At 33.7% G+C, this 16,352-nt stretch overlaps 1 protein-coding gene across 2 annotated transcripts in view; it reads right to left on the reverse strand.

Annotated features, from left to right (window-relative positions):
• Positions 1-226: 226 nt before the first annotated feature.
• The window catches only part of LOC128238673 (death-associated inhibitor of apoptosis 1-like), a 52,317-nt gene continuing 36,191 nt past the window's right edge, over positions 227-16,352 (reverse strand). For both annotated transcript variants that reach the window (XM_052954811.1, XM_052954810.1), the window contains exons 4-6: positions 9,365-9,464; positions 8,843-8,983; positions 227-2,340 (exon numbers count right to left, since the gene is read on the reverse strand). In XM_052954811.1, coding sequence (XP_052810771.1) covers positions 2,132-2,340; positions 8,843-8,983; positions 9,365-9,464 — 450 coding nt within the window. In that variant the 3' untranslated portion in view covers positions 227-2,131. The remainder of the gene's footprint in view (positions 2,341-8,842; positions 8,984-9,364; positions 9,465-16,352) is intronic.

The raw sequence follows: 16,352 nt of genomic DNA on the forward strand, positions 1-16,352 counted from the left end.
TAAAATGATTTTGTGTATTAGGAATTCGCGAATCGCGTGACACTTTGTCACTTTGTTTTGACAGCCGGTGCGTCGTTAAATATTGCACCTTTGATGTTGTGATAACTCGATAATCGATAATGATGATTGCGCTGTGGATTGACTGCCGCGCGATAATCAAACGTTAATCAAACTTGTGAAAAGAAAATTGATTGAAACATTAATTTGTTTGTTGCAGAAAATAAAGAACTAGAAACGGTTATTAAGTTATCATTTTGGAGGGTTGTTTTATCTAAAGACATCTATGAGTGAATCAAATTAGAGCGGTGCGTTAATTAAACTATTAAACATACTTAACAAGCATTAAATTACGCGAGTTGTTTTATTTTTTTTAGACTCGGAAAAAAGATGATAATAAAAACTCAGAATTATGTTTATCACTTTTGCATGTGCTTTAATCATGTTTCACCCTCCGTCTAAAACTGTATAAACTGTATATGAAATGAACATTGATATATAAATGAATATACATGTATACTCTATGCATTATTTCAAGTTACTTGAACAATCGTTGATGTAAAATAAATGTTATCTTTATGTGTTTTTATTTTATTCCAATTTCCAACTTCCCTTTAAAGGTTAACTCAGATAATATTTTGAGTAAACTTACTCCGTACATCAAATCCTCACTAAACCGGAATCCTCACTAAACCGGAAATTTTGCCCAGTCCGGACCTTGTCCGGTTTAGTGAGTTTTCACTGTATCTCTTTAAAATGTTTAAAATGACGAGAACAGAACATTTTTTTATTAACCAGACAGTCAAAGTCACCATTGCACAAAATATGAACAAATGCAAAAAATCCTACATTTTTATAAATACTTAATACATTTTATAAATATAAATTAAATATTCATAATGAATGCATTTTCAATGGAAACTACAATCATATTATGCAATCATTACAAAATATAGATTCGGTTTAGGACATACACACACATAGTATATACATTTAAAACTATTACCTTGCCTTAAGCCACATAGATTGTTTCCTCCCATTACCTTGTAAAAAAAATACACAATATTTTTAAGTCAATCTCATTAAATTATTTCAATCATAACGATGGTATAATAATCAAATCATCATATAAATGGTACATAATATTTATCGGTTTGGATCTTCTTTCACAAATAAAGTATGTCTTATAGATGCAATAGGCAATCTGACTTAAAACAATGTTTACAATATTATACTCTTTTTGGTAAATTTTGTAACCTATTACTATATATCCTTAATTTCTTTCTGTATTCCACATCTTTTAAAAATCTCATGTATAGCATTCCAGAAAGTTGTCAAAAATGGACATTTAATAAAGAAGTGTTTGTAGTCTTCTATTTCATTACAATAAATACATTAAGGGCAATCCTTCAATTTCCATGTAAATAAATTTAAAGTCGTTGCTACAAGATTACGCAATAACTTTATTTTAAATTGTTTGACTTTATTATCCACAATGGACTTATGAACAATATAGTACCAAGAGTTCCAGCAAATATGCTCGTGTAACCGTCGATCCCAATAACCATAAATGTAAGGCTTTTCATAAAATTGCTTCATATAGATTTGATATATTTGCTTATTCGTCATATCTTTAAAAGGTTTATTTTGGATAGTTTCAAACTTTCAATTATATCAATTATTTGTACTGTAACATTTGTTGTTAATTTATTGATCATAATATCATAATATTTAAGCATCTATTGTATTTATGTTACTTTCATAAAGTGAAAATAGGTACTATTTTAATTGTCATGAAGCTTAAAAGTCTTAGGTTTCATGCCCTTTCAATTTCTAACAGCTAAATAAACATCTTTAACAGTTAAGCAAAAATGTTAAGTTAAATGGGGGTCCCGTGTGACAGTGCTATACACTGGTGCACGTTAATTTACTTAAAGAACCAGGGTAGCTCTAACCTTACATTCTGTCTGTGCACTATGCTCCAAAAAAACCTAAAATGACTAACAATCTTAACAAAGCACTCGCCGAATGGGCAAGGCCCGAAAGCGAGTATAAATAAGCACACACCCCACCCCATTGGTCCTGAAATGATGGTACACTTAGGAAGGGTTCACTTGTGAAATAGTTCACTTCGTCATGCATCCAATATGCGGACCGCGCCGTTCAGGGGTTTCCAACAATGGAAACAACTCTTCTCCCACAAAGATGCGCAGCCCCAGCACGAAACCCGGTGACCACAGGGCAAGAAGACAGTGTCACATAGCTTGTTCTTACAAATCTTGCAGATCATATACTCTTTTAGTCTCTGATTCTCCCTAAGCACGAATTCCCTGTCCGAAGTTGCTGTAAAAAAAAACCTTATATAAATCTTATAATACATTTTAACGAAGGGCATAGCTAAATAATTGGTTAATTCTAGGTTTGCGATGTCTGAAGAAAATACTCATGCAGTGAACAATTTTTTGAAGAGCTTAATGTTTTTTGAAGAGGAAGATAAGGTAGTGTGATAGCCTTTGTCAATGATTTTTTGGTGCAACTTACTGCCTTTTAAAGGCTGTTTCCCTTACAAACAAAATGTCCATTTTTTTAAAAAATCACTGTTTGTGTCAGTCGTCATTGTTGGAATCGCAATGTTGTCTACCACAAATATATTTTGTATACAAGAGAATTTGAATATGATCCTTATGTATGCAAAACCGAAGAGTGTCTTGCAAACAAAAGTTGTGCTGTTGTTGCATGCAGGCACAAACTAAAAGAAGTTAAAGTGAATAAGCAGATACAAGATTATCAAATTCATCCCTTGAAGAGCATGTCACTTCTTTGTTACATGTATGCAAGTGAAAGTGACTTTGTTGTTGCATGCATGTCCGAAGTGTTGTTCATAGTACAGGCAACAATATTTCGATGCACAATTAAGGTTTTGATAAATCAGCATTGCCATACTAGACTTAATGTCAACTTTTATTTTCACATATAACATCACTAATCAAAACCCCTTCAAAATATCCAACTGAACAAAATGTGGTATATAATAATTATGTTTCCATAGACAATACAACGTGTTCTATGGCTTACGTCTTTCAAGTTATGCCCCTCAGAAATGAAAACCTAGAATTCCAGTCATCAGATGTGTTGCCTGTCAGGAGTGCACATACTTTTCCACTTAAGCTCATCATGACCTTGAACCTTGCCATAATAACATTAACATTAATCTAATAACCTTGACCGATCTGCATAATAAGTTTGAAGAATACACCAGTAATTAAAAAAGTAAGCGATTGGAAACGAAAGAGTGATGCCAAAGACAATGAGGATGGAAATCACCATTGTCAACCATGCTTTGCAGGAGACACAAAAACAAGGTGTCACAGGAAGTGAGAAAAAGCCCCCAAAAGGCCTTGTCTTAAAATGTGCTATATTTCCAAAGAGCGAAATATGTACATGAAAATAATAAAGCAGTGCAAGATGAAGTGGATGTCAACTTGTCTCTGGGTCTAAGCGTTCTTCAATTATTGATCGAAAAATGGATTTTAGCTCGATGTCACTACAACTTAAACTTCAGTTATTGATGAGAAATGGATTTTCAGCTCAAGGCCACCACAAGCTTTTACCCACTGACCTACAAATCAATAGGGTCCCTATGCTGGTCTTTGTAAACCTGCCTACTTGTTTGCAGTTTATAAGCCTTAGTCTTTCTCAGTTATCGGTTGGAAACAGGTTTTCAGTTTAAGGTCACCACAACTTTGACCTTTGACCTACTAACTTCAAAACCAATAAGGCGCATCTGCTAATCATTATCAACTTGCATACCAAGTTTGAGGTGCTTGGGCTATATCATTCTTCAGTTATTGACCAGAAACAGATTTTCAGCTTTCACCATGACCTTGACCCCTGACCTCATCTGCTGGTAATTACTGATCTGCCTACCAAGTTTGAGGACTTAGGGCGTCAGTGTTTTCAGTTATTGACTGGAAATGGATCTTCAGCTTGTATCCACAACCTTGACCTTTGGTCCACAAGCCACAATATCAATAGAATTCCTCTGCTGATCATAACCAACCTACCTTTCAAGTTTAAGGTGTCTAAGCGTTATTCAGTCATTGATAAGAAATAGTGGCGACAGATGGACTGACGGTTGATTACTATATGCCCTCCTTTAGGTGCATAAAAACAGACCATCGATAGCATTCACTACTCGCTCTCGTTTTATACACAGATTTAGCACGACTAGCTGGGGTAATTTTTTCTAATGCAGAAAATCTTTAAAAACACACACAGTTTAATGTCGTATGAATTTGGTTTTAAAAGTTGTCATGACCTCACTTGTTCAATTTCCAACAAATTTGTTTTTCTTTAATAAAAAAAAACATTTTGCCATTCACAAGTTTTAGTTGTTGTAGTGTATGAGGTATTCGAAAGATTTCACCTTTATCACAATTAAATGACAGCGTGCTCGACTATGCCGCTTTGACTTAGAATACAATAACAATGTAATAATACCAAGTTTGGTCTTTTTATGTCAAACCTAACTAAAATTATTCGATACATAAGGTGACTTTGATGCTGCCCACCCACCAGCCCACCCAAACAATGCGATCGTAGCAAAAGAAATTATATGGAACAACAGCAAAATAAAACTTCCTAATAATAAAACATTTTTTTACAAAGAATGGCATAACAGGGGTCTAAAATATGTCGAACATTTGTATGACTACAGAAACAAAACTTTTTATGACTTTAACGACTTATCGAGACTATACGATCTTGGTACACATGATTTTTTGAAATACTATGCTTTAATCAGCAGTATTCCTGATGACTGGAAAACCCGGTTGAAAAATGAAGGCATATCATATAACACACCAACTTACTTTGTAGATAAAATGGAGGAAAATGCAAAAATTAGTAAAATAGTCTAAAAGAATCTTATTATACAACTTAAACCTGAAAATAGAACTCGAGAAGAAAACTGGGAATCTCAATTTGATCTTAACTCTATACAATGGAAAAATGTGTACACCACAGGCGCTCAAACTAACAATAGATACGAAACTTCGGGAATTCCAATATAAATACATAATGAATATCCTTCCAAACAATGATAAGCTTTACACGTACAATATTGTTGCATCAAGGTTATGTGATTTTTGTGTTATGAACATCGACTCAAACATCCATATGTTTTGGGAATGTCATATTTCGCAGACGTTTTGGGGTGAATTTAGAACTTTCATAACAAATTCTTTCAATGAAGTGAGCTTTAGAGAACTATCATATAAAACCATTAGCTTTTGTGATTTAATGCCAAACAAAGAAAAATTTGGTTATCAAATAAATTTTATGATACTTCTAGGAAAATATTTCATTTTTAAATCAAAATGTGAAGGAAAAATACCAACATGTGCCATATTTGTCCAATATCTCAATAAACGACTAAAAATAGAGAAAACAATAGCAACAATGAAGAATAAAATCAACACCTATAAGGGCTATAATAGACGATGGCAACAATTAGAACAGAACAGAACAGAACAGACAGTTTATTCGACTTATACATGTGTACATCGTCGTAATACATATAGTTATACTTATTATCTTTGTAAAACAGCTCCAGTATATAGTAGTATTGTAAAGCGCATTTGAATGAAATATCCACCAAAGAACTGTACTTTATAAGATCCATTTTTTTAAAGCAAGTAGGTTTTTTAAAGTTAGTAGGTGTTTTTTTTTTTTATTTTTTAAATTTAACATTTATATTAGGAACACTATTCCGAAACATCAAATACACACCACCTCTCCCATTTTTTATTTTTTTTGTCTACCTTTTTTATTTGAAAACAAGTCCCAAACGCTAATAGGAGTTTTCAAACAAAGAGTTAGATCAATATTTATTTGTTCACATTGATATTATTTAGTATAACGGTTTGTATTAAATGGTATACATATATAATTATGTCATTTATAAATGTTTGTATGAATGAACATTTGGGCAATAAAAAAACAGAAACCAGAACAATGACGCAAGTCATTCAAATAACTTGATTTCCCATTATGAAAATGTGGTTAAGAATATACAAATATGCCTTTCAAAGGAAATTTAAAAAAAAAATAATAAAAAATAAATTCAATGGCCATCTTTGTATTTAGGCTTAAAACGGAGTTATGTTTCTTGTTGTAAGATGGTCGTAAATAATTTTGAATTTTATTAAGTGCATTAAATGAACGGTATAGAAGTTTTTTTTATTAAAATCCCAACTTGCCCTTAACTTTTACTTGCCTAAAACTTTAATCTAAGTCAATCAGGGGCCATAACTTGTATAAAGGATATGGAGTTATTTAACCTCATTGGGTGATGGTCCTGAACAATTGTGTGAAGTATTAAGTCAATTGAATAAGGGTATAGAAGTTATTAAACAATACCCCAACCTGCCCTAAACCTAAGTTCCATAGTCAATCACAGGCCATAGTTTGTATAAAAGATAATATGGAGTTATCTAACTTCATTATGTGATGGCTCTGAACATCTGTGTGAAGTATAAAGTCAATTGAATGAATGGTATTGGAGTTTTAAGAGAAAATCCCAACTTGCCCTAAAACTTTAACCTGCCCTAAAACTTTAACCTAAGTCAATCAGGGGCCATAACTTGTATTTAGGATAATATGGAGTTATGTAACCTCATTGTGTGATGTTCCTGAACAACTGTGTGAAGTATTAAGTCAATTGAACAAAGGATATAGAAGTTATTAATAAATATTCCAACTTGCCCTAAACCTTTAACCTAAGTTCCATAGTCAATCAGGGGCCATAATCTGTGTAAAGAATAATATGGAGTTGTCTAACCTCATCATGTGATGGCCCTGAGCAACTGTGTGAAGTATTAAGTCAGTTGAATGTAGGGTATTGGACTTATAAGTGAAAATCCCAACTTGCCCTAAAACTTTAACTGGACGCCGACGCCGACGCTGGGGCGAGTAGTATAGCCCACCTATTCCTGAATAGTCGAGCTATGATCCTGAAATTCAGGTTCAAGTTCGAATGAAAATATATCAATAGCTTGAACTATTAAGATAATAGACTATATGATGAACCATTTTAACACAACAATTATATGAACTAATGCCATCACAGGAGTGATAAGGGCTCAAATGATAGCATATTTGAAAGGGGTGCAATTTGAAGGCATGCTATTAAACAAGCAATTAAATCTGACCATATTTAACCATGAATTACATAACTTGTCACAAAATAGTTATTAAAATTCTAAGCAAGGATACAAAGTTTATATCTTGAATGGTTTTCATGTTCTTTACGATACCATAAAACATGACATAATTTCAAAGTAGACAAAGGACCATATATGTGACAATATTGAGGCATAAACTAAATAACGTATCACAAAAGAACATATTATTACTGTGATCAAGTAAAGAAGTTTGATCTTAAAATGTAACATAGCAAAAGAGTGTATTGTTACTATGAGGAAGTTTAGAAAGTATGAATTTGATATCTTGAACAGCTGATAAGTTATGAACGAATAAACATAAAAAATGTGGATAGACGGATGGACTGACAGGGTAATTATTAAAGGGCACCCACATTTTTTTTGTTGGGGCCCTAATAATTAAGGAAAAAGTTCATTCTGTATGAACGCAGGAGGGCAAGCTTGCATATGCATTACATATGAAAACGCCAGACAAATGCAATCAATTGTCTAATACACATTTTCAAAAATTATTCATCCTTTTTAACAGATTATTACCTAGTGATGAAACCATAATCGAGTACAATCGATAAATTGTCGCTGACAATGCTTTGTCGGCGACAATCGATAGTGGTTGACCAAAATCGATGTCGCTTATGCTACTTCCGGTAACTACGTATTTTTTTGTTTTGTGATAAATGTCGAGAAAATGTCAATTTTTCTTTCTGATAAATTCTTCTTGAGTTTATTCTAAAAATAGAGGTCACTATCTTACACAAATGCGCTGAATGTAAACACTTTTGCTTGAAAATTCTCCCATTATTACAAATTATTTTAATTGTTTATTTATTTCATAAAACCTTCTTCAATAACCTATGGTGTACTGAGTCCAATCTTACCTGCAAATACCGGGGATCCAAGCTCGATGCATTCTGTTTTTGAAACCTTACTTGGTATCGTTTGTAATTTACTAATTTACTTCTTTGTGAAAGTTTTATGAAACTAATGGTATTCTTATAAAATGTTCAATATAACAGGTTATTGAATGTTATGCTGGTTCCCAAATATTTAATGTGCTTTTACATGGATAAGTGCTAAGAAGACTTACTTGATTTTTTTTTTATTCATTAAGTTATTAACGACAGTAATAAGGTTACTTACTGTTGCCAAAAGCATGACTATAGCATTACATGTACTGATTCCAGGTTTACCATTTAAATGATCATGATGATACTATGTATAAAGAATGTTTTCCTTACTGATGTTATGAACTTTCGATTATTGTCCGATAGTAAATCGAAATGCTTGGTCCGATTCGATTATCGATAGCAAATGAAGTCAGATTTTCAAACACTATTATTACCTATACTTAAAGAAAGTTTTTCGCTAATATACAAATGATGTTTTGCAGAGGGAAGGCGAAAAGGTTCTAAGTGACATTTATAGGATCTTTTGTGTTTATCTCACATTTTGCTAATCCAATCAGAGTGCAATACCGATTTAATGATATGACATGATAACACATGTTCGAAGATAATAGATATAAAGAGCATAATATTGTTATGCATACTGCACTTCTTGCCTACTCAAAACAAAAATGATCTTATCACCAGAGCTTGTCAAGTATGTGCTTGGTACTGTACCTTCTGCATCTTGAGAAGTGGGCTCCACCTGACTTGCAGTGGCATCACTGTGGCCATTGAATTCATTCATCACATCTGGATCATCTGCCATCTCCATCAAAATGGATGCAAGATCTCCAGCTTTGAAAGGAGTATCCAGACCTAAAATGAAAAAGACAAATAAGTCACTTTGTATTTCTAGCAATTGAACAGTCCCCTACCAGTTTTGTTTCCATAGCAATATGTCTTGTCCAACAAAGACATGCATGATCTCATTATGATTGTTCTCTATCCACACAAAAAGTTTCATATTCCTTGCTTGCTTACTTGAATTACCGGTAAATCAAGGACAACATTAGTGAAATGTGCATGTATAATCTGAAACAGTAGTAAATAGTATGGTGTGTGTGTATGTACATGTAAGTGTTTGTGTGTGCATGGGCATGTGCATGCATCCATGCCTGCATGTGGAAGTATGTAACAGCATCCAAGTTTAGTACCTAATTATTTATTGACGCAATTTTGTAATATAAAATAACATACCATTTCTGTTCTTGAAGATGTTGAGGGCAATTTTGGCTTCACTTTCAGAGTAACCAAACTCTGCTAGAGCTTGGACAGTAACAGCCCATGGATGTTCTATCTGGAAAAATGGCATTTTCTTGTAAAATTGGCAATTTGTAAGATTAATACTGCTTTTATTAAATTTTAACTAGAGCTATTACAGATGAATACTCCTAGAAGCCACCTTGACACAGGAAATGGTAAATATAATGCCATGAGAATATATACTGTGAAATTGTTTATGTCAATTTAAAGGGCTATAACTATTGTCAGGCCAGGGAAATGTCACACATTTAGCAGATGCACCATTTCCCAGTTGCTGATAAACATTCCTTTTAAGTGTGTGAAGGTGCAATGTAACATTTGAAGCTAAATGTAGTACAATAGTTTGAAACGTATATCCACCTTGGGGTAAACTATCATGGCATTGTATTACATATTCTTAGAAAAGTAAACTTATCAAATGTTTGAAGCATTTATCAAGCTTCAGTTCCTTCAAAAACCAAACAAAGCAAAGCATACAACGTTTTCCTTTGTAAAATGTTCAAAAGTAGGTTGCCAGTATTTGTTTTACAAGGACATCTCAATCAAAATGACCATCCTCCCTACACGCACCAATCTTTCAAAATCCCTATTTGTAACAGAATAAATGCTTCCATATGACAATGTTTAATGTTAATGTTGTAAACTGGAATTATGCAACTAGAAATTGTCACTTGTTGGGAGCATGAATGCATATATTTTCAATACCTTCTGATAGCATTGGCTGAAATAGCAAAATATCACTGATTGCATTTATTCTTTGCATATTTTGAGAAAGACATGGAGATTTAAAAAAAATAATATTTGAAAAATAGTTAATATTGCTATCTGGCTGTTGATTGACATTATAAGAGTTAAAATTCCAATAAAGATTGTGACCAAGTTTGGTATAGACTTGATAACAAAGTTATTAATTCAAGAGTTAGAGAGCATTATTGAAAGTGGATCACGATGACACCGATGGACACCATGATATCTATATGTCTGCCATGCATTTGTTATATAAAACATTGGTTGAAATGTCATCGTCATCCATGGACAATACGGAAATTTGTTTGCACATCTGTTAAATGCTGTTGTCAATTCGATTTTAAGTTTAAGTATCGAAATTAAGTATGGTTAATGGCCATTGTCAAGATCATACAGGGATGATATTAATGTGCACTTACAATTTTTTTACAAGGTCAATATTCATTAATGAAGAAATGAAGGTAAAAAAGCCAAAGTCAAGGTTATCAAAGGAAAGACAGTTGCAAAAAAATACAATGGTCAAAGAAATACCATTTATAACATCATTTCATGACAAAAGTGATCATCCAAATAACATGAATAGCATGTACTTAAATTATGACAATTCTAGGAGAAATAATAAGTTTACAAGGCAGAGGTCAATAAAGAATGTGTAATTTGAAAATTCCAAGGGCAAAGACTAATGTATTGTATGACATTTCCAAGGGCAATAAGTTTCCAAGCCAAAGGTCGATGACTTATGTATTGTGTGACAATTCCAAGGGCAATAATAAGTCTCCAATGCCATGGTCAATGATTTATGTATTGTTTGACATTTCCAAGGGCAATAATAGGTCTCCAATGTCATGGTCAATGACTTATGTATTGTGTGACATTTCCAAAGGCAATAAATTTCCAAGTCCAAGGTCAATGACTAATGTATTGTATGACATATCCAAGGGCAATAAGTTTCCAAGGCCAAGGTCAATGACTAATGTATTGTATGACATTTCCAAGGGCAATAAGTCTCCAAGACCATGGTCAATGACTCATGTATTGTGTGACAATTCCAAGGGAAATTAGTTTCCAAGGCCATGGTCAATGACTTATGTATTGTGTGACAATTCCAAGGGCAATAAGTCTCCAAGGCCAAGGTCAATGACTAATGTATTGTATGACATTTCCAAAGGCAATAATTTTCCAAGGCCAAGGTCAATGACATATGTATTGTGTGACAATTCCAAGGGCAATAAAATGTCTCCAAGGCCAAGGTCAATAACTTATGTATTGTGTGACATTTCCAAGGGCAATAAGTTTCCAAGGCCAAGGTCAATGACATATGTATTGTATGACAATTCCAAGGGCAATAATAAGTCTCCAAGTCCATGGTCAATGACTTATGTATTGTGTGACATTTCCAAGGGCAATAAGTTTCCAAGGTCAAGGTCAATGACTAAGGTATTGTATGACTTTTCCAAGGGCAACAAGTCTCCAAGGCCATGGTCAATGACTCATGTATTGTATTACATTTCCAAGGGTAATACTAATTTTCCAAGACCATGGTCAATAACTAATGTATTGTGTGACAAATGCAAGGGCAATAATTAGTTAGCAAGGTCAAGGTCAATAAATAATGTAATGTGTGACAATTCCAAGGGCAATGATTTATTGGCAAGGTCAAGGGCAGTGAGAAGTGTCTTGCACTTCTACTCATACTGCCTAATATAAATTACAGTCATTCCTTGGAAATTTGTTGAGTAGTTTGCATCCAACACCCAAAAATGCACAGTAAACAGGTAATAGACAGAATTTCTAAGGAAATTAGTTTTTAGTTGACCTAGTCAAAGTTAATGAAAACAATTTGCGCACTAGGTTTTCGGGTTTCTTTACTGCATGGTCATTCAGCGCTTGGACAGCCGACAATGACGAAAGAAAATTTCATCACCTCTCAATGTAATTCGCTAGAGCAGCAATTGGTCAATATTGCTCAACAATTACAAAATCACAATGATGATGTAAATTCATTGCGAGAGAAAGTGCGTGGATATAGTGTTTTGGTTGAAAAAGAAGTTACACAAGAGCTCTCACAGAGAAGCGCGCTCGACTATTCCGCCGCTTTTCAGTGTAAGGATTGAAAAGTTTTGGCGAAACATGCATGGATCACTGTTAGATGAGATTCAATGCAATACATGATGTGCTGAGATATTAACATTAATGTGGTTACATGCAAAATTTTAACCAGAATTTTTAAGTGTAATAATAAAGGCCCATTATTTGCAAAATACAGTTATCTAACTTGGTTATTCAATTAGGTTGGGTGGTTGAATACCATTGTATAAAGTCTCAATGCAATACATCAAGTAATTGCTGAGATAATATCCTATGTGTGCTAACATGCAAGACCTTAACCAGAATTTCTAGGTCGCATAATAAAGGGGCAAAAATTATATAATATGAAAGATAGAGTTATCTAACTTGATTAAATAAGAAGATTAAATGGTTGGGAGCCTGTGTGTAAAGTTTCAATGTAATACATGATGTATTTGCTGAGGTATTGACTTAAATGTGGTTACATGCAAAACCTTAACCAGAATTTCTATGTCAAATAAAAAAGGGTCATTATTTGATTTTAATGCAAACTAGAGTTATCTTACATTGTTATTTAAGTAGATTGGATGGTCGAGTACCATTTTATAAGTCTCAATGCAATACATCCAGTAGTTGCTGAGATATTGACTTAAATGTGGTTACATGCAAAACCTTAACCAGAATTTCTAAGTCGAATAATAAAGGGCAATTATTTTGCATTAAATGCAAACTAGAGTTATCTAACTTGATTATTTTAGTAGGTTGGATGGTTGAGCACCATTGTATCGAGTCTCAATGCAATACCTCAAGTAGTTGCTGAGATATTAATCAATGTGTGCTTGCACGCAAAACCTTAACCAGAATTTCTAAGTCGAATAATAAAGGGCAATTATTTGCATTAAATGCAAACTAGAGTTATCTAACTTTATTAATTAAGTAGGTTGGATGGCTGAGTACCATTGTATCAAGTCTCAATGCAATACATCAAGCGGTTGCTGAGATATTAACCTATGTGTGGTTGCACGCAAAACCCTAATCAGCATTTCTAAGTCAAATAATAAAGGCCTATTATTTGCATTAAATGCAAATAAGAGTTATCTAACTTGATTAATTAAGTAGGTTGGATGGTTGAGTACCATTGTATCAAGTCTCAATGCAATACCTCACGTAGTTGCTGAGATATTAACCTATGTGTGCTTGCACGCAAAACCTTAACCAGAATTTTTAAGTCAAATAATAAAGACTTATTTTTGGCATTAAATGCAAACTAGAGTTATCTAACTTGGTTAATTAAGTAGGTTGGATGGTTGAGTACCATTGTATGAAGTTTCAATGCAATACCTCAAGTAGTTGCTGAGATATTAACCTATGTGTGCTTGCACGCAAAACCTTAACCAAGGGGTGACGCCGACGCTTGGGTGAGTAGTATAGCTCTCCTTATTCTTCGAATAGTTGAGCAAAAAACTGAAGTCTGACTTAGAGTTCGAATGGAAGAAAAAGGGATATAAAGTTAAGTACAATTTTAACTGTGAAGTGCAGGATATTTTTAAACAAATTGACTGGGCTGTGAAAAACAACAAACAAGCGTATTGCAGTGAGCTTGTTTCTGAAGCATTTGACAAGATTTCTCAACGTCAGAAGTTGATAAGAATTGCAGATTCTTCAGAGTGCGGCTGGGAGACAGTGAACTGTTATACTGCTAATCCGCTAGCCAATGATTCCGAGGATGAATCCAAGTTGTGAAAGGCAGAATATCAGGCACACAAACTATGCAAATCAAAAGCCGTCAAAGGTTTGCAGTCGACACGTAAGGTCCCTAAAGCTACTGCTACTTCCGGTTCTCTGCCTGCTTCTTTTCGATACCAAGGTGCAATACCGCTCCATTTCCGGCATTTCAACCCAGGGGCACCACGTTTTTTCGAGGCCAACCTCACCAACCAATGCCGCTCATATTTCTTGTGCGGGTCCTTTGACCATTTCCGGCGATCGTGACCCTTTACTTCCAGAGCAGCCACAATCGACAAGACAGTAATTCAACTGGTCAGGAAATGAACAAAATCCATCCCTTAACACAGAAAATGAGTACCTTTTCTGTAATTCTGATAACTCTGAATCATCAAGAATTGTCATTTTTAACCGATGATTATTATGAGTACGATCCTGGACAGAAATATATCATAGTAAGGGGTCCTTTAAGTCCTTTAAGACAGAATTTAGATTTTTGGAAACGCATACATGCAAACGATTTTGTCATAGATATTATTGCCAACGGATTTAAAATCCCGTTTTTATTCTATGCCTCAATCATGTTGTCTCCGCAACAATAAATCAGCCTTAAAAAATCAAGATTTTGTAAGTGAAGCAATTAAAGAATAGATAGAAATTTAGTTAATGTTAGCGAAGATATACCTTTTATGGTAAACCCTTTAAAGGTTTCTTTTCGTTCTAAAGGCATTTTTTTTTGTTTAATTCTTGATCTTCGAGCAGTTAACACACACTTATGGGAACAGTATTTTAAATACGATGATATCAAAGTAGCTCTCGGTTTTTGGCTGTAGGCCGCTAGGCCTGCATACTTTTATTAACCGTATCTCTGAAATCGCATCGGCAGATCGACATTACATTTTTAACGTTTGGCTTATTAATGCCCGCACGGGCGTATCAACCCAAGCGCGGTTAGAACTTCGGTGGTCACTGACCCAATTTACATTTACATTCACATCAAACATACCTCGTAGGCAATAGCTACAGACTGCGTTCTGCATACTTACATACTGTACATAATGAGTTTTCAATCTATGTTATGTGGTTAGTATAGTTCGATAAGCTGCATTTTTAGAGTATATTTTTCTATGTCTTAAATGTCTTGACATTTTTTTATTAAGATTGTTAGTTTATACTTGTGTATGTAAAATGTGTGTCGCATAAAACCATTCTCTTGTGTAAGTACTTATTCAAAACAACCTTTTAACCATTAATAAATGAATATTATACATTTTACCACTCAAATTAAATGGTGTAAAACGTTGACAGGCTAACAACCTGCTACAATTTGTATTATAGTCATGTTATGCCGAACGGAAAGTATGTGAATTTTTTCAGTTTGTCTCAGTAATTTCAGTCTAATATTTTGAGCATGTAGCACGATGCATATGCATATTATTTTTTTTTTAAAAACTGATATAAATCTGTTCATATAAATCTGTTCATTTTGTCCATGAGTGATATATGTTGAGCGTATAATTAAGATACATGTATGTACATCAAACATACAGGATATAAATAGTATGTGGGTGATTCAAGCCAGAGGTATTTGGCGTTGTAGAAAGAAGGCTTAAACATTAAACTAATTAATATGTCCAATGCATTTTGTTGGGATGCATTTGGTTGAGCTAACATACCCTGGTTGTAAATTAAATACGCCTAAGTCAAGTTTCAAGTGTAGAGTAGAATCTACTAAAATTTCCTTCATGCCTTATACGAGACTGTGCATTGTTCATGAAACCAAAGCTCCAGATAAGGGTTTAATATGGTATTGAGAATTACTCCATACCTTATTTAAGTAACTATTTGGCGTAGTCTACATTTGAAGTGACTTATACTGCATGAGAATCAACTTTAAACTCTAAAAGTGTTCGCGAAGGAAATTATGAGAAATTATGAATTATGTTTTACATTTACATGACTATACTCACAAAATGTTGCAGGCCGAAAGCCATTCAATGCTTTAAGCACTATGATTAGAAAAAAGTTTTTGGATGGTTAAGTTTTATATCCACTCGTCTTATCATTTCATAGAAATTTCCCCATTTAAATGTAGCATAAAAAAATTAGAATTGACCAAGAAACCTAGTTTCTGACTCCATGTTACCCAGTTCCAAACTAATCTAAGATGTTATCAAGGTAAACATTCTGATCAAGTTTCATGAAGATTGGTCCAGATATATTGCAAAAAAATATATTCTGATTAAGTTTCATGGCTATTAGAGCAGATCTATGTATTGCCTCTAGAGTGTTCCCAAGATTTCTGTAACATAGGACTTAGTTTTTGACCCCATGTGACCAATTTTAAAATTCTTGTAAGAATTCATGAAGGAAAACCTTATTC

Source organism: Mya arenaria, chromosome 6, assembly GCF_026914265.1.
Source record: "Mya arenaria isolate MELC-2E11 chromosome 6, ASM2691426v1".
In the NCBI taxonomy this organism is placed as follows: Eukaryota; Metazoa; Mollusca; class Bivalvia; order Myida; family Myidae; genus Mya; species Mya arenaria.